This window comes from Suillus plorans (assembly GCF_016647745.1).
Source record: "Suillus plorans strain S12 chromosome Unknown HD556scaffold_50, whole genome shotgun sequence".
Classification (NCBI taxonomy): Eukaryota; Fungi; Basidiomycota; class Agaricomycetes; order Boletales; family Suillaceae; genus Suillus; species Suillus plorans.
This window is the reverse complement of record NW_024537434.1, coordinates 218741-240732: the sequence shown is the minus strand read 5'-3', so window position 1 is coordinate 240732 and position 21992 is coordinate 218741. Positions and strand designations below refer to the sequence as shown.

Here is a 21992-nt window from a genome sequence, read left to right as displayed (position 1 = left end):
TCGATGTCGCTCCTCAACAGACTACCGTTGAAGCGAGAATTGCAACAACTGGTTTCACAACAAACCTGATATCCACAGTACATTTATTGTATCACTGGACAAAACCAATGACGCAAATGATGACAATTGCCGATTCACGTGGAATGGCGCATGACCTCAACGAGGCCACTATTGAAAGGCCTCGAGGCGAATGAACGTGGCAAGCACCTCCGAGAAGCATAATTCTCGACTCCTTGCGTCCGGTAACTTGATTGGCCTGTCCAGCGATCAAACATAGCTTGCTCTCCATGGATGTGAAGTATTCACCGCTCCCTCGATTCGCTGCAGTCTCGTTTTTGTTCACAATGTCTCCATCGCCGCGCATTCCATCAAGCACATGACGCAAGGCCCCACTACTTATTTGTAATTTATCGTCAGCGGGAATGGAACCATGCCGCATGGTTTCAATTAGGCAGGTGAGAGAGAAGACCGCTGCCTCGTGCCTACCCTTGTCGAGCGTATAAAGCCCCGCCTATCTGCAAACACACCTCATCGAGTCATTCTCTGCACACCACCGCCATGATCCACTTCGTACGAGTCTTGGTATACTTCTTCCTGGTAAGTCGCAAGTCCAAGGCATGTCTTTCGAGATGCTGATTTCAGCGTCCAGTTTATTTTTTCAGCCGTCCTTATGTCGCTGTGCGCAGTAAGGCTGCACTACACCTTACACTTGTCGCCACGTGATCCTCTCAACGGAGGCGTCCGATTTTATGGTATGTTGATCGTCACGATACAGGCGTCCGATCCCTCACTCAACCTCGTCAAGACCACATCGTGATTGAACTGCTCTTCACATCCATCATCACCATGTTCTGGTCCATGTTTATGTAAGTATGTCACCCACTGCATTTCCTCCAAGTTTAACCCCACTCGCATCAGTGCCCGAACCATACACGGCAGACACGAACATCGCAGGATGAACAGCTTCACCGCAGAGCTCGTCGGGTTGTTCATCCTTTTCCTCCTTTGGCTCATCGGCGCTGCCGTTGCCACAGTACGTCATCCCACCCGCTTCCCTATGATTCATGATACTCACACGCTACGGCGCAGCACACCAGCAACCCACCTGACGTCGACGTCAAGTGGGGTAACCTTTCTTCCTGCTGGGCGTATAGCGCATGCAGGATCCTCACTGCACTGCTTGCATTCACTTGGCTAGGCTGGCTCCTCGTCTTGGCCCTCCTTGTGATGTCATTACTGTTCGCAATTGCCAATAAGGCATTCCACGATCCGATGCATGGGCGCTGGGACCGCCGTGCCACACACTACGGAGACACATCTATTAATATGCGCAACATCGTCAGGTAAAGGGGGTGGTGGAAGATGAACGGGGCGTAGACACTAGCACGTGGAGTTGAATGACATTGGAGTGGAGTGGAGTCTTTCTTTTAGGTGGGAGAAGCGGGACTCGTCAGATGCTATTTACACAACGATATTTACATTACATTACGATACCACATATCCATGGTAGCACTGATGCAACGAAGATTCTGCGAATCGTCGCAGGTCACACTATTGAAAGGAAAGGACAGCATTCGAGAGGACTACAGTCTCAGACAGTGAATTTATCATAGTACACATTATTTTCGAGACAGTTTCACGATTACGGTGCTGATAGTACATACACTTCTCCGACATGCCATTATATCATTCAATTAGCGTTCTCAGCTTCAGCCATGCGGACCCATAGACCACCCTATTCAATGAAGGTATCAACACAGAAACGAGGCAGGAGGATAGCACAGTGCTTACATGGGCATAAATCGTCAAATGTACTTTCGGCCAGAACTTTTCGCGTGATTTGCGACCCTCTGCTTGAGCCCAGTCAGCAGGCGGAAGAGTGTGTGGAGGTTGTGCTTCTGAGTGGAGAGTGATAGAAGAGAAGGATTGGAGGAGGCGGATGAGCATGAATGACATCTCGTTGTAAGCGAACTATGAGTTGAGGTCAGGAGAATTTCGAAGTGAGGAATATGAATAGGAGTATCACCTGTTGCCCAAGGCAGATGCGGGGGCCGGCGTTGAAGGGGAGGAAGATAAAAGGTTTAGGTGTAAGATACTTATGTAACCGTTCATCGAGGAAGCGGTCGGGATCGAACTCATCGGCTGGCAAGATGTTAGTGCGTGCAAATTGATCATTCGAAACAGTAAGTGACGTGCGTACCATCAGGACCCCAAAGATCTTTTCTGCGATGCATTAGAAAAACGGAGTAGGTGATACTAAATCCATCATCTGCGTTACGTTGGAAATTCTGAGAGGAAAACACTACTGTACCTTGTCTTTGGAGGGACGTATATTGGTTTATCCATGTGGTTGGTTGCAGGTAGAGTGGATGCATTGACACTTGCGCTATCATGATGTGAGTATTTCGTAAGAATGTAGGATGTGGAGCGTACCGAACATTGAAAGGTCTGAAGGACGTAATTAGATTGGTAAAAGATTCATTCCTGATTCAAATAGCTTACACAGGAGAAAAAATCCTCATAGTTTCTGTAAAGCGAACACGTCAGAGGTCTGATAAAAACAAGCTACAATAATCGAGTATACCGTTAAGAACAGCGCGAAGGTACTTCATACTACGAATCTGATCGTAAGTCGGCCTGTCGGTAGGTCCAACTTGTGTCATAACCTCCTCTCTCAAGCGGGTCATCACATGCGGGTGCGTGGAAAGTAGATACATGGCAACAGTCAGCGTCCCAGCAGTCTACGTGCATGATAATTAGCTGATATTCAAGGGAACGTAAACAGTAGATTTACCGTGTCCCTTCCGGCGATTAGGATGTTCAAGATTTCATCTCTCAGTACCACGGGATCTTATTACCAGATAATTCAGTTTCGTGATACGCGAGAGTACTGGCACCCTACCTGTTGTCATCTGGACAAGATGGTCCAGTAATGTCGTATCTTCGTTATCAACATCCTTTTCGTCATTGACATGCGCTTGCTTCTTGGCAATAGCCTCTTTCAAGATCGGATCAATGAACGAGTTCACGATTCGCATAGGTTCGGTGGTTTTATCCTCGAAGATCTCGAACAAGGGCCAGACCCAACTTTTGCGGGGACGCTGGGCGATAATTGTCTGTGCATCTGCGAACGCCTGAGCAAAGTTTTCAGCTATCTTTGCCTTCCCAGTAAGGGCTTCCTTCGTCGCGACGTTATGGGGGTAAGGTAGTCCTGCGGAAAGACTGTGCACGCAATTGCCAAACAAAAATTCCGTGGCGGAGTCGAGCGTGAAACGCGATATCAGGTCCTATGATTTTGTGTCAATGTACGATGTATATGTTTAGCATGAAGCTGACCTGGAAGTCGACGGGATATCCAGAGCGGAAACGAGCCTTCATCTGCGAGATAGCATCTTCTGCATGACGATCAAAGATATTGAAGTGACCTATTCGGTCATGGCTGAAGAAGGGCCTTGTCATAGAACGATGGAATTTCCACATTTCGCCTTATTTGTTTTAGTGTGCTGTTAGTCGCTTGGGAACCGAGTAGAAGTTCATTTACCGTCAGAATTAAAAACACCCGTCCCGAGGACACTTGACATCGTATGCCTAAACTTATCTCCTGCATAGAACGTTTAAGAAGGCGCCGATCACTGGAGATGTGATCAACTCATCCACCTTTGACATAGTTTTCAAATTCGGAGGTTAAGATAGTCTGGGAATCAACGGGCATCAGTGCGATACCTTCCATAAAGAAAAAACATCAGTATACCTTGATGTGACTAGGTTCCACGGTAAATAGGACGGTGTCGAACATGACATTGAGGTTAAAGCACGTTCCTAACTCTGTGATGGTCTCTGCCAGTCCATCACCTGGAAAAATAATTCATACAAAATCAAATGTGCGGAGATTGCGGATAGTTATACCAGGATAGCCATTATCAAATCGTTCAACCAGTTTGAGCATGACGTCGAGGTTACCGAATTGTTTGCCCCTGATAGGGGGCGCCAGGCGGGCACCCATCCTTGCAGCTTGTCGGCGGTGAATGATACGGAAATACAGGATGCGCAATGCAAACCCGATAGGTAAACTACTGGTCGCACCCAGTAGTAAAATCCATGGTGGCAAGGATATACCAAACTTTGTCGCGAATCGCGCCAAGCAGACGGTGCCTAAATATATAGAGCCTGCCGATAGGACTATGCGACCAAGGAAAGAGATTCCGGGTGTGATCATATTGAGTTACTTCCGGCGGCAAGTGAGAAGATGGCAAGTTCAAATCCGGGTGCGACTCGGGAGGATGAACAAGAGTTGTGGGAGCCAATACGAAAAACTATCGGATATAAAACCGTGTTGCAAAACATTTGATTTTGTTTACCCACTTCAAGTGACGTGATACAACATTCATCATGGACATGACAGTGGAAAGATCTATTCCTAGGGTGGGTTTCATTCCCATCGACTATACATGGAGACAATTACCTTAAGCTGAGTTGTCAAACACTCAGGGTGAATGGAAGGTTCCGTACGTGCCACTGGCAGTGCTTGAAACACAATGCGGTTACTCTGGACTGTCAAAGCAAATACTAGGATGGATTGGCCTTGAGCGATCGGGCAGATGCTCGGGCATTGTCTTCGGAGCCCGATGTTATGAAAGCCATCGCTAGCAATGAACTAGTGACCGGTCACAGGATCGGAGTCAGGGGTTGCCTCTGCGAGGTTTATCCCTCTCGGCACTCCACATGTCCCATAGGGTCAGTTTCAAAGTGAGCTTGGCAGCGCAAGTTTAGTTAATATTCGTACTAGTAAGCACAATATTTACTAGATATGCATGCTTACTATGGAAATATGAGGGAACCCATGAGTTCTAGTGGCGTAGTTGACTCGGATCATGCATGCCCCATCGATGAGACGATGATGATGTAATGGGACCGCCACATGGGACCTGCAGGCAAAAAAAAACTTGGCATAATCATAATTAATATCGTGAGTATAAAATGCAGAATTGTGAAAAATTCCAGCAGCGCTGCATCTAGCACAAGTTGGCACTTCCAAAGTGATGTGCATGATACTGAAAACCTCCAGTCAGACCAAAATGTTTGTGGGGACGAGTTGCACTAAGAGAACCAATGTGCACGTGGGAGCTGGTCGACCGGTCAACTGCGGAAAAGTATATAGTACCTGATGTGACTATAAATAGTTTAATTACGCCCCTGTGAAATTGTCACCGCAGTTTGTTGAACACTTGGTTGGCGCTCAAACGGCACTTGGTAGTGACCATCAATCATATTATCTGTGTAGGTGGCAATTCAAGGTTTTTTTCATTTGCTTATCTAGGTCACCAACTAGTAACAAACTTCGGTTGACCTAATACTATGTCTCGAACTTGGCTTAGCCCTGGCGTGGCCTACTTAGCGCGGGGCTTGCTTTCCGTCGTGGTTCCGGCCGCATCCTCCGTCATTATCGTAGTTCGCCTGGCCTCTCTAAAAGGCGTTCGAGTTTCTCCCTGGCTCATATCTGCAGTGGTTTTGGGTGCAGCGCCTCTCGGGTTTGCAGCTTACGTTCTTGCGGATGGGATATCGCAAAAACGAAAGGCTTACCGACTCGGTGCCAGACTTGTTCCTCGTATCCATGGAAAATTACCCGGAAATCTGGATAAGGTAGTGAACATGGTCCTGAGGAACGAGAATGAATACCTAGGTACAGCTTCCATCTCACGTATACGTGCTTTACGGAATCATACTTTTGTCTAGGACGACCTATAGAGGATGAGATAAAGGTACTCGGGCCGACCATCAATTTTCGTTTTTTCTGGGAGGATCTCATTTTAACTACGGAGCCACAACACATCAAGGCAAGCTTCAATATATATATTAGAAAATATTTTATAATCGAACGCCACATAGACAATTCTCGCAACTGACTTCGATAACTATGTTAAAGGTATGCACCTTACGTTAGATGCCGTCTGTTGACATGTACCATGTGACTCGATGCAGGTGCCAAATTCAGAGAAGCAGTTGATTCTGTCCTTGGAACGGGCGTATTCAATTCAGATGGTAAGCATGCATTAGCGGGCCTTTTATGTTGCGTCCGATTCACCGATTGGTTGTGCCACCAGGTGAAATCTGGAAGTAAGCCATATATTTGAGAATTACCTCCGATGGGGAATCTTAGATGTATTTCTAGGCTTCACCGAACCATGACACGGCCTTTCTTCACTCATGATCGGATAAGTCACTTTGAGATCTTTGACCGTCATGCGGATCATGCTATCGCTTTGGCGAAGAAACGTTTCAGAACGGGCTTGGCAATTGACTTCCAAGTACGGGCTCTTCCAAGCTGGCATTTTGACATATTTTGATTCCATCACAGGATCTCATATCCAGGTTTACACTTGACTCTGCATCGGAGTTCCTATTTGGACACTGTATCGATTCACTTTCCGCTGGACTCCCTTATCCCCATAACGCGACAGAATCCACAGATGCTATTCAAGGAGACAACGCTGCTGCAGCCTTCGCATATGCTTTCTCTCAAGCTCAACAGGCAATAAATCGGCGTGTTTCTATCGGGCAGACCTGGCCACTGGTTGAGATTCTCGCCGACGGCACCGCGCAGCATATGAAAGTCGTAAACGCGTTTTTAGATCCGATCCTCAAAGACGCTCTGGAGAAGCGTAGCACCACTGTCGAATTTGACAAAAAGGAGTTCGCAGACGACCAAACCCTTGTAGACCATCTCGTAAATCTGACGTCAGGTGAGAAGCATGTTATCACGGAATTTCTGTCGTTGAAATATCCTTTTCAGACTTCAAAATTATTAAAGATGAGACATTAAATATATTACTGGCCGGAAGAGATACGGTAAGTTGCATTTACCTTTGAATCAACCTAGTATATAACGAAGGATAATCAATAGACGGCCTCAACATTAACATCAGTTGTTTATTTGTTGGCAATGCATCCAGAGTTCCTCACTCGGCTCAGGGAAGAAATTATATCGAAGGTTGGGCTAACCCGCAGACCCACTTATGATGATATCAAAGAGATGAAGTATCTCAGGGCTGTCCTCAATGGTGCATATTCTCATTTCTCATCGCGGGGATGTTGCTCACTTATTTTAGAAACACTACGCCTTTTTCCTGCTGTGTAAGTAATTGAATTTGAACTCATACGTACCTTGCCTCATACCCCAACCGCATAGCCCCTTTGATATAAGGTATGTTCTTAGGCTCCTCGAAGATACTAGACTTGAGCCATGAGCTTTTAGGGAAAATATATGTGACACTACGTGGATATCCCCCGAAGATGGGAAGAAGCCGCTATTTATCCCAAAGGGGACCATGTATGCATCATATTCAATCATTTAGATTCATTGCATAATTACTTGAACAATTTTAGGCTCAGCTATTCAGTGCTCCTTATGCACCGGAGAACTGATCTATGGGGACCAGATGGTAAGTCAATGTAATTCGTTTATATATGCGTTTTTGATTCAATCCGACTCCGTGCTCTAGCATTGGAGTTCGATCCGGATAGATGGCTCGACGAGCGCGTGAAGAAATACCTGATTCCCAATCCCTTCATTTTCCTGCCATTTAACGCGGGACCCAGAATTTGCTTAGGGCAACAAGTAAGTCGCTCATTCATTAATGCCACACATCTCATACCCCCATTTCTACTTCAGTTTGCATACAACGAAATGTCGTTCATGGTCATTCGTTTACTGCAAAACTTTTCTGCGATTACACTATCCCCCGAGCCCGCGATGCGCCCACCTGCGTGGTGGGCTGAAAAAGGTGGTCGGCAGGCTATCGAGCAATTCAGGCCGAGAAACCACTTGACACTTTATTCTATGGTAAGTCTTACTCCGAGGGGTTTTACAGTCGTCTAATCAGTTTCTGCCTCGTAGGGTGGTATGTGGGTTAAGATGGAAGCTGTAGATGACGGCGAAGTCATAGACTAAGTATAATCTTGGTGCTGTGGGACAATATTGCCAGGTCGTTCATTTTTATTAACATTTTTCGCCTTCCATTTTGTTGTTGTTCTTATTGTAAACACACGCCAATGCGTGACTTTGTTTCAGAGTTACAACGCCTGACAGGTACTCTCCAGCTGAACTCAGTCTGTGGTGATCCTGAGTCTCACAGATTCCAATCGCTGGATTCTCACCTGTGCCGCTATTTTTGCCCTCCATTTTCACGTCGTAATAACAGTTAGGCCCTGCGATGAAGCTTGAAGAGCTGACATCCAACATTTAGGTACATAACGAAACTCAACGGTTGCTAGCTGCATTCAGTGGCAGTGACCTTGCCGCGGTTCCGAATCATTGGCTCATCATCGAAGCCAGTGGCAATGGGAACGTTTTCATACCTTCCTATAGTTAGCCTAGCTTCCGAGTCCGAGACGTCGCGTCAGTGGGTCGAATCACTATGACGTACTTAGTATGCAAACGATATGCACTATCCAAGTTCGCGTCACAAAACGCACGATTTCTTCGGTGAGCTTATTTTTACACCGGCAACCTACCTGAATTCTCCACGTATAACGTGTCGCAGTCCTATTTGGGTAGATATCTTGGGCGCCAGTTACTTTATCACGGAAGTTTCAATGGATCCTTCAGTCGATCGCCCACTTCTCAGATCATCGTGATTGAATGTCGATATCAATGCACGGCGAAGCTGCTCGCTAGTATATACCAATTAGTTGCAGCATAGCCCACATCAAACTAGCTGCTCAAAAAGAGAGTCCTCATGGCTGCCCGAGTTAGTTTTTACGGTAGAGAACTTCTGCCAGTAGGTTTGCGTATTCCGTCGGAGTGGGGTACCCCTCGGGGGTGGCGCAGGCGGTTGACACTGTTTGCCACCATTTGCGTAGCTTAGTCAGTAGGGTAGAGTCTTCGGGCGTTGCCGTAGGTTAACACCAGCTTCCGTCTGGGGCCCAGAGGCAGGCACATTGCAACTAGCCGCGCCAGTCCAGACTTTTGAAGAGACGCATCTGCCCAACTTCATGTCTGACTTCAGTTCCAAGTACTGCCGCAGTTTTGTCACTCTCCGATATGATGAAATACTGCGCAGTGATGGGATACGTCAAGTTATCAGGTCCATAGCCATGATAGCCGGGACTTTGGCAGACGTGTACATTATAGGCACCACATCGTTCGGATGACCTGGGTACCTAACACGCGTTGCCGCGGCGTCGATATGCGCCCTTAACAGTAGCGGAGACTTTGTCAGCTGTTACTTGACATGTGGTGTTTGGGCGCAGAAATCCCGCAAATGCACGAGCATCACAGGCCCTGTAACAATAGGACAAGGATATAAATGTAAGAATGCATCCAAGCGCGTGCGCCTTTCTGTATTCTGGCTGTCCTGCTCAAAGATGGCTGCAGTTCAACAGACTGATCCCGGCAGCGAACTCGATGCCCTATTCCCCTCCCCATCTTCCCCGCCGAACGTGCTTTCCCCTCCGCGGCATCCTGGTGCTACCCCAGAAGCAGCTGCAGCTTTGTCGTATGTCTTGAAGGATAACTATACAAAGTACCACATTTTCTTCAACTACAAGCAGTTTCATAAGTGCGTATGTATCTTAACTGATCCGCGTCTCATGTTGCTGATTCGGGCGTCGATGAAGCCATATCACTCATCGCGCGCTGGCACTTTTCGCTATGGGCGCGAGTGGACCTTTGATCGAAAAGCTTTATAAGCAAGACAGCGCCATTCAGCGCCCAGCAGTCAGATCTCCCGAGGCTATCACAGAAGAGAACTTTATCGAACATATAGGTGATGAAAAGTGAGTTTAAAATTGATGCTGCAACGCACTACTCAATTGATTTCTTGTCAGCTTTTACGCTGCGTACAAATCCTTCTTCATCAAGGTTATCGAGGAAAAGAGCCTCAGTGCCACGCTAGAGGAATACATATTCTCTAAGAAGTACAACTTTATAGAGGGACGAGACGCATCCGCCCAGCCGGTGATGTTGGCGCGCTTTTTTGGAGGTTTTTTACACGCCTTCATCCATGTAGGATACGGCGCGGAATTAGGCATCCCAGGCATGATCGTCGAAGGCGAGGAACGTGACACATCATTGTAAACGAGTCCCTGACAGACACCTAAAGGTCTTGCATTGACCAGCGTGCATGGGCATAATTTCTTACCATCGGATCTCTTCGAGCACAGCGGCACGACTGAAGTGGAAGAGCCCACAACTCAACTTGCCTCGCTTTTCCTTAATACAAAGGCACCTACTGCGCCCTCTCAAGTCGCACAACCGCCAAAAAACCATGCATTCTCCGTTCTCGCCAAGATCATGCAAGATCCGAAATTCACACCGAAGGAGATCAAGAAGCATTTTAGAAATTTTGATGGCCTGATGTCCGAGCACGGCGATACTATATGGGACTACGCTAAACAATGGACGATCGACCCGTCGCAGCCAGGTGAAATCGAACGTAAGATGGAAGAATGTATCTGGACAAGCAGTATCCTCTACACCCTTGGAGGATGGAACAAGGACGGAAGCTTCACAGCAGACTTCATCTAGTGAGTGACGTCAAATCTGCCATTTGCGAAACAATATTGATTTTTGGGGTGCTCCAGCATGCATTGCGTCACCTCAAGTCTCTTCCTTCCATCCTTGTTGGCTTACCTGCCAACAGACTCGCAAGTTCTGTTACTTCGTGGATACTTTGCGACGATTCTTGGGTTGCATGTCACACGCGGCTTCCCTAGACTGGACATTCAAGGTTTCCTCAGCGCCACCTCACATCTTCCATCAGAAAACAAAGTCGATAACCCATTCCTCGACATCGTCCAGTCTGGGATAATGCACCCAAATGACCATGTGTCAAAGATTCAGCGCGCATTTGCACATTTCTCTTCACTTTATGGCGCACGGCCTAAGGCCTACTTCAAGGATACGGAACTGGAGGGCGCAGAGGCGCTGGATGGATCGTTCTTCCTTTTGGGCGCGAGATTGACTGACGAGTATATGAGGGACGGGACGTTCTGGAGCCTAGAGGGGTTTCCTGCGAAGGATTAGAAATGAACGAGGGATTTGGAATGTATGTGATACAAACGCCACTGAACCAATGACTGTAATTTTATGTGCTTTTTATTCAAACCCGTGTTGATCGTCTGATGCACGCAGCACGTGGATCTAAAAGTGGGTAATGATTGTGTGAGAAGTGTAGCTGAGTCGTACATCTGTCTTCGTTATCTGAACCTGGAACGAGCGTCGTACTCCGTTTCACCTTGAGAATATAAATCCCGAAATCAGAATTTTTGAATTAAATAAACTTTGAGTTGCCAAAGGAAATTAAGGGACTAAGGGACTCGATGTTTTCCTGATGGACTCGTAGAATAACTGCTTGACGTCTAGTTGCACTTGCGTATCAGTACCTCTCTTGTCGTTTTCCATGGAGCAGCCACCTGTACTATGGTATGGGAGAGTAAGCCTGCTGGGATCATTGTTCCCACGCCCATAGTCTTGCCAACTCGACCTCTGGAGCTCGACTTTCCTTCATTTGACCACAGTTGTTCTTGTATATTGAAAGAGCTATGCTGGAGAAGTAGTGATGTGCGTGGCCTGGCTTCAGGCCGTGGGCCAGGCCAGGCCAGGCCAGAATAGGCCAGGCCAAGCCAGGCCAAAGGTCATGGCCTGACCACGGCTTTGGCCTGGCCCAGGATGTTGAAAAGCCAAAGCCGGCGGCCCAGGCCACGGCTTTGGTACTTAGTAAGCGTAGTTAGTAACCTCACATCTATTTTTGTTTCTCCGATGTTTCTGTTGCTACCTGCGACTCATTTTCATATCACGCCATATCAGAAAACGGTGAGTCGCCAATTCCACATCATCATAACTTACTTTCGTGTCATAGGTGCATTTATTGTTATCCGAGTTGGCTTGCTTCACAACCTCCTCGTCAACGATCCACCATATCAAACGCCGAAGGATCCGAGATGGGTATGATGGGAGAATGAAGCTGTACGAGCAGAACCAAAAGTAGGATGAGCGAGTGATGCTTTGACACCGGCTCGTGCTTGTCCATATTGTGAATCTTTATTCCTATGATACGCTAATTTTCAATGTTTCTATCCTAGTTTACTAAGTACTTGCTCGTGACAGCATCACGCGCCCCCAAAATGATATTTCTTTCTGTCCCTACCTACTAGTCTGAGGCCTCTGATGATTGGTACAATCCACACGGACAACGAAGATGAACTTCGTGTTGTTGCGCGCCCAGTGCGCAAAACGAAACCTACAGCTGCCCTTCTCCAGCATTCAGAGAGGGCAGCCCTCCCCTCCCAAATGAAAGCAATCAAGGACTTCCGCGCTGCCGAAGCTGCAAAGCTTGCTGCTGAATGCCAACTGGTTGACGAAAACGAAATTTCTGCTGCTCCCTCATCACAATGTTCCCCCGATACTACCACCATGACAGCATCTACACCTGCTCCTGATAACAGCAAAAGGGCACGAGTTGAAGATGTTGTTGATACTGATATTGAAAATGACGACGACGAGCGTGAAAATGCCCGTACGAATCCAAAATGTGAGTTCTTTGGCTATTATCAATGTATCTATTTTACTCATTCAAAAGCAGCTAAACGAGTCCGTCGAGCCACTGTAGCAGATCAAGAAGATGTTGACGAGGATGGAATTCTTGCTGACGTCGATGTCCAGCCGATTACTGACCCTGGTCCCCTACGAGAGGACAAGACTCGCGACCTTGACAGATTCTTCGGCAAACCTTTTGAGCGTACTGGTACCAATGGAACAGTGAAAAAACACCGTAAATGCACCGTTTGCCCGTAAGTCATCTTTTGTGTTTATCTGTATCATTAACCTTACATGTTCTATTACTTGCAGGGGTCACTGTATCATTGTGAACGAGCCAACTACACTCCGTCGACATGCCGAAGCTCGATTTGCAGGGAAATATAGGAAATGGGCCAAGGCCAGTTCCTTTGTGTCGAAATTGCCTGGTGATGTTGCTGCGGAAAAAAGGAAGGTCGCACAAGCACAACAAACCATTGATGCACATGTGACAGAGCGCAAGATTTCGGAGCGTGTCATCCCTTACTCTCACCAGTTGTTTCGAAAAGCTGCGATTGAGTGGCTCATCGCGGATAGATTTCCTACAGCTGTCGACTGCTGAGTGGATGTGTGTTGGACAATTTGCAGATCTTCTCTCATACACGGGGTGTGAGTATATCATATGCTACTCTGAAACTCGTTACTAATGTTGATGTTGCTTAAGATTAATGCACCAAGGTACCCAACGTGGGCATCACTTGCACGCGACTATCTCTCCATCATGACATCGTCCGTCTCAAGTGAACGAGCATTTTCACAAGGTGGAATCACAATCAGTAAACATCGGAACCGGCTCAAAGGTGATATAGTGGAAGCGCTCCAAAGTCTTAAATGCTCACTACGTCGTGATCTTTTGTTTCGCGAGGCCGGGCCATCGTCACTCGTAGAAGAAGAGTTCAATGACTCTGACACTGAAGCCAGTGTTTCAGAGAAGGTGGGTGATGTTGCAGACGACGAAGAGGGTTGGGACACATTAGTTTTGGAAGACGACGACGACGACGACGACAGTGATGACTTGGATGACATATCTGTATCTGAAATGTCAGATTACTAGTCTAGAGTAGTTCCTAAATGTATATTCTAACTTTCCTCCACTATGAGCCATGGCCGGGCCAAAGCCAAGCCATGGCTTTGGCCTGGCTTTGGCTTGCAGCCTGGCCTGAGATTTTCGAAAGCCAAAGCCGCGGCTTTCAGGCCAAGCCAGGCCGGCACATCACTATGGAGAAGGGACCTCGGTTGTAGATTTGTCAGCGATTTGTCAGCGGATAGCGATGGTGTCAGTGGCCCTAATATGTCACTACTACATCAGTGAACCGTTGAAGTTTTGATAAGAACATGTATAACGATATATAGTTCAGAATAACAAGAATCAACATAATTCTGCTATGGGGGATCACATTGTCATCGAAGGCCTTATAGAGGAAAGAACACTTCGTGATTGCCCTACAGAGGTTTATGATGCGGAAGACACCGCGATATCGCTCACACTCAAACTTGGAGGAGAGATGGAGTATAAGTTGGTAGTCAGCCTAGATGAATCAGCGCTGCTTCCTTGGAAGTAAAGCCAACATTTTTGAAACTGAGAGCTAAGGTTCATGTCTTCCAGAAGGCCAGAGCGTGTCCGCCAAGCCAGAAAGCCTTAATTTGCGCCCTACTTTAGCTATCAAAGTCATCTTATTCATACGGGTGATTATTGCGAGCTATATATCAGTTGGGAACTGGTGAGAATATGCTGTATATTTTACAGCAGCACAGCACATGTTTACCAAGAAGGAAATAATGCATTTATACCATGCTTGGAGCCCTTGGTCAATCTGATTTAGGTGAATAACAACTAGCAGCGGTACATTGTTCTTGATTGCACCCCAAGAAGCCATATCCATGGACTGATACGCTTAGTTGTTGCACAGTAGCTCGGTAGAAAACTCCACAGCCCAGGACCATACCTCACTCAGACACTGTGTTTACCACTCTCGGACCTTCCGCTACGCTGTGCACAGACGCTGAGTGCTCATTGCACAGTCACTTGATAGGTAACTTCAAGGTCTAGGACCACGCCTCGCACGGACGCCTTGCTTACCATCCAAGGACCCTCCCACATACTCTGCCATGGGTTATTTTGAAGTCATAGTAGGGGATGAACGTTGCATATTTGTCATGCGGTAAGTCAATTAAAAAATTCACAGTGGAGGACAATCTTTCACTCAGACCATGTGCTTGCCATTCGAGAACCTTCCACTTCGCCGTGTCATAACTTGACAGTTGTATTCATTCGCAACACATCACGAAGAAGTCATAGCATCGCGCAGATACAGTATCCGTAAGGTGTGGTACCCTGGCGCAGAAGTAGAAAGCAGTGAGTAATAGTTTACCTGGGTACCTTACTTAGCATTTTACAAGGACCTTAGATATTGCGCCACGCCGATCAGCAACATTAAGTGTTTTTGCGCCGTACGAGAGGAATTTTGTGTACATACATTCACGACCTCAGTGGCTTAGCTGCTCCATCCAACAACAAAGTTGTTATTAGGTGACATTAGGTATTGTAACGACGTCATTCCGCTCTACTTTACCGATTGCTGACCTCTCCCGTTCGGAACTTTTGGATACTCAAGTCAATGAGCACCAACCTACGCCTTTGTTCAAATCTTCATGTGACCTTGTGTAAGTGCCCAGTGACTGGCAATTGTATCCACTTACGGCTCGTCCTGCAGAAGTCGTAGCTTTGCGCAGACGATGCGAAATTTCATGCGAGTGAAATTAGGACCCTGGTGACTAAGTCTTTCCATCTAACCGTACAGGCGTTGAAAGGCGATATCAGGTATTTGTAACGACGCTCGCTATTTTTCACAAAATTCTGTGGCTATACTTTACTTCAGCAATTTTTGACCCATGCATAGGCTGACGGAATTCCTCGAATTTTCCGATACGCACGAACGGAGCGCTCGTTTCGACTTCTTTGACAATTCTTGTCACCTTCCAGTATACCTCAGTGATCGTTGCCATGTGCATAAATGGAGAACGTCTTGGCTTCATCCCTGTATCATGAGTAGGGCTGCAAGTCGGATGCTTCTGTTGATAACTTATGGTGGGAATGCAATGTCATAGATCCTCACATGTGAAAATGTTTGAATCACATTATGATATTAAAAAGATATCAAGCTACAGTTGAGATATTCTCGACAACATTATGGTTAATATGATATGACTAGTCTGAATCGAAAAGGGCGTCGTCCAGTTGCGCCCTCTGCATAGCGAGAGCATTTACGGACATCTTAGCCTTCGCCGTGTCGCTGAGTTCCGCGCAATGACTAGTTCCAAAGACCTTCCTGTATAACACAGATAAATTGAACATCTTCAAATTATAAATGACATACCTAGTCCACCATTTCAGGAGACAGTCAACATTGCGCTGCGCTGCTCGACCAGGGGCCCTTTCAAAAAAGTTCACGACATTGCACCAGAACTGGACGTAGTCGAAGTCACCGTCCATCGAGCGCCACGAAGTTACCGACGATAACGCAAATCGCAACTATAGCGGGTTGTTAATGCCGATAAGTAGATGGAAAAACCGACACTTACTTGACATGCTACATAAGCGATCGATCGAGGCGAGACTTTATACATCTTGATTATTTGTGCGACGTGGGTCTTGACCTTCTTGCCAGAAATATCTTTCTTAGCACGCCTATTGTTTTCAGTGATGTTGGTGCCATCGCCGTCAGCGGCCACTTCCTTTGCGGAAGAGGGAGAGGTGAATATGGCTTTAAACGCCTGCCAACCAAAAATGAGCTTTGTTGAGATACATAGATACGACGAACCTGAACCAAAAGTCTGCTTTTGAAGAGACCCTCCTCCAGGTTGTTCGCATCAGCAGTGTACCCTTGGTAAAGAAATGCTGGCCAGGACATTTCTGTCACGATGTAACCTTCTAGGCGATCCCTGATTCCTGCTCTGACACTGACACATAGTTAGTATCGCGCAAGATCCTGAGTTCAGTACTTACGTTGGATTGTTCCAGTCTAGTTCGGTCGGGCAGAGCAGTTGGCCGCATGCATCGTTGACGAATCCACGACAGTATTTATCCTCGCGGTCAATTGGGGGATTTGGCTTGAGTTCCCGATTGATCCAGTCAGGGACGAGACTCTTGAGCTTAGAGGTGTCGTCTCCTCGAGCACTGTCCGCTCCCTGCCTAAGCTGAGTACAAATTCAGCACAAAACAAATCTTGAAACTAGTTGTGCGCACCTTTTTCAACATATGCACGTATTCATCGTGCTCCAGCTCTGTCGCCCTTTCATGAAACCAGGGGAGAGCGTTGTTGAGAGCTATATATCCCATTTGCAAGCGATCCTGCCTGCATTAATGCAACCCATGAGTAGCACCTACGAGACAGAGGAGGAACACTAACTCGGGAGTCACCTTGTCGTCATTGCTGTCACACCTCCTATCGTTCTCGCTGATCAGGTCCTCGATGGTATCATATAAAGTAACGATTCTCCTGATAGCTCTTCCTTTCGACATATAGTAGTTAGTTTCCCTGAAGATGGTGAGTGCACCATGTAGATGTTAGTGTCGGTGGCATACATACCTTTGCTTCATCGCCTGCCCCGACTCGAGCAGTTGGAGCTTCTCCTCCAATTGAGCAATCTTCCGCCTCTGACGAGCGCTCTCAGACGTAGCCACTGCTAGGGAAGATAGTGGAGGCTGCGAGTTTTCCTCCGCCTGGGACGACATCGAAGCATGGGGGCTGTCCTCCGCCTGGGACATAAGCAGTGATGAGCCTACGGGAAGATGATACGAGTTGGAGACAAGGTGACTTCTGCTTCATTTAATAGTCATCGGCAAAGTCAGCTGCAAAAAGACATGTGCGCCCATAAGGGAAAGCTTTATTCACCCTTTAAGTTAGTGTCCAAATTCGTACGCCGAAAATGTAACATGCCGGGGTGAAGAAAGTGCATTGACGTTAACAAAAAAAATGGCATGCGCGAACAAATGCAACAACATTGCTGAAATCCTAGCGACTGTCAGTTTGGAATAGTGTAAGTAACGTACAGATTGCCTGATGTTCGTTTCCCATGTCCGGCTGGTCCGCCGAGCGCAGCTGCCGCTGGTGAGCGGGAGACACAGTCAGACGCTTCACTCTCTCTGTCCTCCAGCTCTAATGGTTTCCTTATCTCGGGTATGGACAGTGTTTTCTCCAGATCCCTGAAGGTCCAATGGGTTCTCTATTGGCTCAGGTACACTGGCCTGGTCAGACGGATGAGGGAGGTAGAGGTCGGATGATTGATCCGGACCACGGCGTTGATTTGCTCGGGCTGCAGAAGCTAGCACTTCGGGTATGCCGGCGTGCTATAAATTTTCAAATGGTCTGTGCGGAGATCAAATCGTACCTGAACGGTGGGAGTATGTCACGCGCTCGTACTACACTGATCAGTTATTCCGAGTAAAACTCTATAGACGCCATCACCCTGGAGCTGATTGAAATGATTGTATCGTTATCTACATATTATAAGAACGGGCCAAACGAAAGCAAATCACAGCGCAACCAAGATCTACTACGTATATACGTACTACTATGCCTGTTACGTTAGGAGGTAGCCCTACGACGACGCTTCCGAAATGATAACACTAGTTCACGAATGGAGAATAACAGTCCGTAAAACTCGACCTTGTCATTGCCGACGAGTGATTCCATCCGATTTGTCATTCTCAAATAGGATACCTCGCTTTCCAGACTGTGAAAATCAGCATTCTGGAACAAGCCATCCCTGGAACATCGCCGTATTACCCAGTCACAGATTGCTGCGGCGAGGGCAAACATATTCTTGAGGGCAACTTCCCAGTCAGGCGCATGGAGGAATATGTAACGATGATACCCCTGATCGATCAGTATGTATTCTGCAGTGCCAATGACGGCAGCGTTCCCGAATGGGATGCGAATTGACTGGACTTGCCCATCGTTCGTGATCCGCTGAATTGAAAATCAAATATGAGCGGAGTAACATTAAGACACATGCTCACCTGAACGATTGAGTCAAGGTAATCATCATTCAATAGCAACACTGACGCGTCCCATTTGCGTGATGGTACAACGTCGTCCATGTTCTTGAATAGAACTTGAAGGGATAGGTTATAAACTCCAATCACTAATCCCCGAGCACAGCCCTGGGAGTCCCTATGGACCTTTTTAACCAGCCCTTTCAGCCGTCCAAGAGTGCTTTGGCCTTCTTGCCTCGACTTCCACTTTTTAAGTTCTTTCGCTATGTCCTCCATGAGTCACAGAATGTATGCGAGGAAGATGAAGGAATACCATTGTCCTTGTGCTTGGCGATCGCATCGTCAAGCGCTCTATCTGCCAACGTATCAATCGCATCTGTAGCGGGATATAAGGAATTCTGAAATAGTAACGAATTCATCATAGTTGCGGAGTCCTCCTTCAAGTAGTCAACCAACAAAGAGTCGATCTGCAAGGGTGAGTTTTTTCGAGTGGACCGCGTCGCTGAGGGGGCAGTAGAGCTCATGATTTGTATCTCTTGGTGTGCGCGTTTAACCCTCTGGTGCACCGGTCTTTTCTCGACCAGCATTTTAATCAAGTCCTTAGGACGAGAAGAAGGGGGGTGGCCTCGGTCGTGTGACGTGTCAGCACCAAAAGCCGGAAAAGTCGATTGAGTTAGAGCCCCTTGACTCGTACTCGGGTCAGTCGGATGAAGAGCGGTTGGGAACTGGAAGGTGTGATGGGGTACGGAGCTGTCATGAAAGTCCTGGCTCACGAATGGTTGATATGAGCCAACCATAGAAGACTGCGGTTCGAACTGCAGATTTTGGTGGCTGACGTGTGCGGGACCCTGCGAGTGCATAGTTTGGTAATTAGAGTACTCGGGCTCGTGCAGGCTGGTAGCTGCGTACTGCGGGTTACGATAGTCGTAGTCAACATTGCCCTGACTTGTAGTCGGGTTAAACGAGGTCAGATAATGGGAGGTTTGGGGAAGAGTTGGTCCCTGGGGGGTGGTCTGAGCTACGTCGAATGTACCGTGGTGAAACTGGTTGGAAGCTTCCTGCTGAAACGCGTGACCTGTAGGAAACTGTAACTGCGGCTCCAAAGTTTGGTAGCTGCCACCCACAGGATATTGTGAGTGGGAAGTTTCGTGCGTTATGATGCCAGGCTGGTGCTGGCTACCACCTGCGGGCTCCTGCAAGGGGAAGGTATTCCCCGCAGGATATTGCGAGTGGGAAGAATCGGGCGTTATGATGCCGGGCTGGTGCTGGCTATCACCTGCGGGCTCCTGCAAGGGGAAGGTATTCCCCGCAGGATGACTGAGGCTGCTTGCCGGCACTGTGTTCCACTGCCCCGGCTGAGGCAGTGATGAGTGCATGGATGGGTCACCTTCATCGTGACTAGTAGGTGGATACTCGGGCCATTGGCCTGAACGGCCGCCGTGCCAGTGAGCCATTCTGTCTAAGTGTGCGCGGTTAGTCCCTGATAAGGATAGCATGAATTGCTTACTATGTAATAACCGTTGCTTTGAGGGGAATTTTCGAATCAAGTTGGAGATGGCGACTCTGGGATGGGAGTCCGTTACAAACTCGGAGCACTCTTCAAAGACAGGAGGAAATAAATGGTTGCAAGATTGCTGCAACTTACAAGTGTCGGAGGTTCAAGCTAATATTTGATACATACCACTGGCAGCCGCTGATCATGATGTGATCCATTATCGTGATATGATCCTAACGTGGTCAGCTTTTTTACAACATGCTTACTCGTTCGAAGCTGCTGGCACTTACTACTAGTACCTCGAGGCCGGCTCCTGAACAATTAAATTGGTAGGAAAACCCCAATGTAAATTGTTGACGAAGTTCAGATTAATTCCCGCTGTGATTAGCAAAGACTCGTCTAGGGCTCATTGAATTATCGCCTAAGCTTTACTGGTAGCGGCACTTACTATTGGTTTGGTTCAGATCCTGGTTCAGATCGAAATGGACTCGAAGCGGCTCACCGTGACTGCTGATCGACTCGAAGCTTGAGCTTGACTCACAGCCACCCACATATTAAGAGGTTTCTAGAAAATACACGTTATAACTAGTAAACAAAACTTCAGTAGTTAGCGACCATGCGTATATAATTTACAAAAGCGCTGGTACTCTTACCAGAACATCAAATTATGGTGATGATTCGATTAGGTTGGCCAACTCGTGTTACTGGATACTTCGACTTCCAATCCAGCACCGCCGGTTTCACGACAGCCGAGCGCCGATGCAGCGGCTGTTACGACTGGGATGAGTCGAGCTATCTTTGTCTGAGTAGACAATCGGCAGGATGCCAGATAGACGTAAGTCTGCTCTCGATTGAGAGGTCAAGTGTTCTGGCTAAGGCGAGTGTCGCTGACTCCCTTAGAATAGTGGTTCTTAGGCAGCAAGGTTGGAGACCTTGCTGAAGGACAATGTTCCAGGTAAAACCCAGTAGATTAAAGTAAAGAATACAACCGTAGGTAGGTAAGTTTATATACCAATGTTCAAGCGGAGCTTGTAAATGCGTTTATCAAGATAGAAGCAAAAAGAGGCGGACAGCCCGCTTGGTCAAGATAAGAGTCAAGATAATAGATAGGCATGATAAGAGATAAGCGTGGTACGGACGGCCTGTTTGGAAGTGAAAGGAAAATGAGTATAGGGGTTTTTAAATGTTACTGTAACATTACCCCCTTGTTACGGTTGAAGTCTCCGACTTCAATATTCTTCGGTGTTGCAGTATTCGTCCATGTAGTCGTAGTGGATGGGATCCGCGTCAGCGTTGCAGAACTCTGGTTCATTATACCTGGTGGCGTAATCCTGGTTTGCCCTTTCTATTTCTTCCTGAAGTTCTTCGTCTTTCCTGGCCTCCCATGCCGCTAGTGCTTCATAGAAGCCGTCATCGGTATAAACCAATGGGAACAGTTCTTTCTTCGCAGCGTAAGGGCAATAGATGGAGAAGTGGCCGGGTTTCTGGGCCTGGCATATGCGGCAGTAATATTCGGGGCAGTTCTTGTGACAGTGCCCAAGTTTCTTGCAGACGCGGCAGACGAAATTGCCTGGGGAAAACTGGGGTTGTTTTACAGTGATGACGTCGGGGGTTTCGGTGAGGTCAATGACTTCATGCTTCTTTCCCTTAGAAGCTTTAGTCTTCGACACTCCGTGCACGGTAGCCCCTCTACGGGTCTTTCGTTTGAAGACGACGGTGGGTTCGGGGATGGGGAGTGGTTCTTCAACTGGTGTCGGTTGAGCAACAGGCTGAGTCTCTTCTCCAGCCGTAACTGCAGCAGGTACGTTGCTGGGGGGAGCGCTAGTAAAAGGGCTTGGCGGGCGACCGACTTCGGTCTGGTTTCGCTCTTCAACAGTCTGTATAACTGACTTGCAGATAGTGCTAAAAGCAGAAGGAAGCAGCTG

At 47.4% G+C, this 21992-nt stretch overlaps 7 protein-coding genes across 7 annotated transcripts; 4 read left to right on the top strand and 3 right to left on the bottom strand.

The window, feature by feature from the left end:
- Positions 1 to 168: 168 nt before the first annotated feature.
- On the top strand, positions 169 to 1517 carry HD556DRAFT_729037 (uncharacterized protein). Its single transcript, XM_041311443.1, has 5 exons — positions 169 to 597; positions 650 to 752; positions 806 to 866; positions 919 to 1033; positions 1090 to 1517. Exons 1-5 carry the CDS (start codon positions 559 to 561, stop codon positions 1345 to 1347), a joined length of 576 nt encoding a protein of 191 aa, XP_041157411.1. The 5' UTR covers positions 169 to 558; the 3' UTR covers positions 1348 to 1517.
- HD556DRAFT_1490447 (cytochrome P450) lies at positions 1206 to 4207 on the bottom strand (the record flags this gene model as incomplete). Its single annotated transcript, XM_041308787.1, has 14 exons — positions 1206 to 1735; positions 1792 to 1971; positions 2027 to 2142; positions 2201 to 2256; positions 2312 to 2386; positions 2434 to 2448; positions 2563 to 2741; positions 2795 to 2850; positions 2903 to 3287; positions 3337 to 3485; positions 3542 to 3601; positions 3658 to 3694; positions 3752 to 3852; positions 3907 to 4207. Coding segments are annotated over 14 exons (1755 nt in total), but the record flags the coding sequence as incomplete, so codon positions are not given.
- Positions 4208 to 5355: 1148 nt separating this feature from the next.
- On the top strand, positions 5356 to 7948 carry HD556DRAFT_1446171 (cytochrome P450; the record flags this gene model as incomplete). Its single annotated transcript, XM_041307042.1, has 16 exons — positions 5356 to 5680; positions 5734 to 5759; positions 5887 to 5923; positions 5980 to 6039; positions 6102 to 6114; positions 6170 to 6305; positions 6356 to 6740; positions 6791 to 6846; positions 6902 to 7058; positions 7107 to 7131; positions 7187 to 7201; positions 7253 to 7327; positions 7384 to 7439; positions 7500 to 7615; positions 7670 to 7840; positions 7895 to 7948. The coding sequence occupies 16 exons, from the start codon at positions 5356 to 5358 to the stop codon at positions 7946 to 7948; spliced, it is 1707 nt and encodes a 568-aa protein (XP_041157409.1).
- A 1015-nt stretch (positions 7949 to 8963) lies between these two features.
- On the top strand, positions 8964 to 11186 carry HD556DRAFT_1391931 (uncharacterized protein). Its single transcript, XM_041303571.1, is given in 7 exon segments — positions 8964 to 8983; positions 9000 to 9045; positions 9335 to 9557; positions 9616 to 9774; positions 9826 to 10049; positions 10101 to 10524; positions 10582 to 11186. 5 exon segments carry the CDS (start codon positions 9364 to 9366, stop codon positions 11021 to 11023), a joined length of 1443 nt encoding a protein of 480 aa, XP_041157408.1. The 5' UTR covers positions 8964 to 8983; positions 9000 to 9045; positions 9335 to 9363; the 3' UTR covers positions 11024 to 11186.
- A 1674-nt stretch (positions 11187 to 12860) lies between these two features.
- On the top strand, positions 12861 to 13136 carry HD556DRAFT_1242278 (uncharacterized protein; the record flags this gene model as incomplete). Its single annotated transcript, XM_041298265.1, has 1 exon — positions 12861 to 13136. A coding segment is annotated over one exon (276 nt), but the record flags the coding sequence as incomplete, so codon positions are not given.
- A 2646-nt stretch (positions 13137 to 15782) lies between these two features.
- Positions 15783 to 17309, bottom strand: HD556DRAFT_1242329 (uncharacterized protein; the record flags this gene model as incomplete). The annotated part of the gene is made up of 8 exons (XM_041298271.1): positions 15783 to 15903; positions 15952 to 16106; positions 16220 to 16348; positions 16396 to 16534; positions 16581 to 16771; positions 16821 to 16929; positions 16978 to 17112; positions 17164 to 17309. The coding sequence occupies 8 exons, from the start codon at positions 17307 to 17309 to the stop codon at positions 15783 to 15785; spliced, it is 1125 nt and encodes a 374-aa protein (XP_041157406.1).
- A 402-nt stretch (positions 17310 to 17711) lies between these two features.
- HD556DRAFT_1310645 (uncharacterized protein) lies at positions 17712 to 20620 on the bottom strand (the record flags this gene model as incomplete). The annotated part of the gene is made up of 10 exons (XM_041300439.1): positions 17712 to 17924; positions 18147 to 18175; positions 18213 to 18546; positions 18597 to 18835; positions 18886 to 20052; positions 20080 to 20206; positions 20254 to 20265; positions 20358 to 20380; positions 20516 to 20534; positions 20570 to 20620. The coding sequence occupies 10 exons, from the start codon at positions 20618 to 20620 to the stop codon at positions 17712 to 17714; spliced, it is 2214 nt and encodes a 737-aa protein (XP_041157405.1).
- Positions 20621 to 21992: the final 1372 nt, after the last annotated feature.

Coding starts and splice junctions, on each gene's coding strand:
- HD556DRAFT_729037 (XM_041311443.1), top strand. CDS start 559: ATGATCCACTTCGTACGAGTCTTGGTATACTTCTTCCTG. Junction 598..649: donor TCTTGGTATACTTCTTCCTG/GTAAGTCGCAAG, acceptor TTCAGCGTCCAG/TTTATTTTTTCAGCCGTCCT. Junction 867..918: donor ATGTTCTGGTCCATGTTTAT/GTAAGTATGTCA, acceptor CACTCGCATCAG/TGCCCGAACCATACACGGCA.
- HD556DRAFT_1391931 (XM_041303571.1), top strand. CDS start 9,364: ATGGCTGCAGTTCAACAGACTGATCCCGGCAGCGAACTCGATGCCCTA. Junction 9,558..9,615: donor AACTACAAGCAGTTTCATAA/GTGCGTATGTAT, acceptor GCGTCGATGAAG/CCATATCACTCATCGCGCGC. Junction 10,050..10,100: donor CCCAGGCATGATCGTCGAAG/GCGAGGAACGTG, acceptor AGACACCTAAAG/GTCTTGCATTGACCAGCGTG.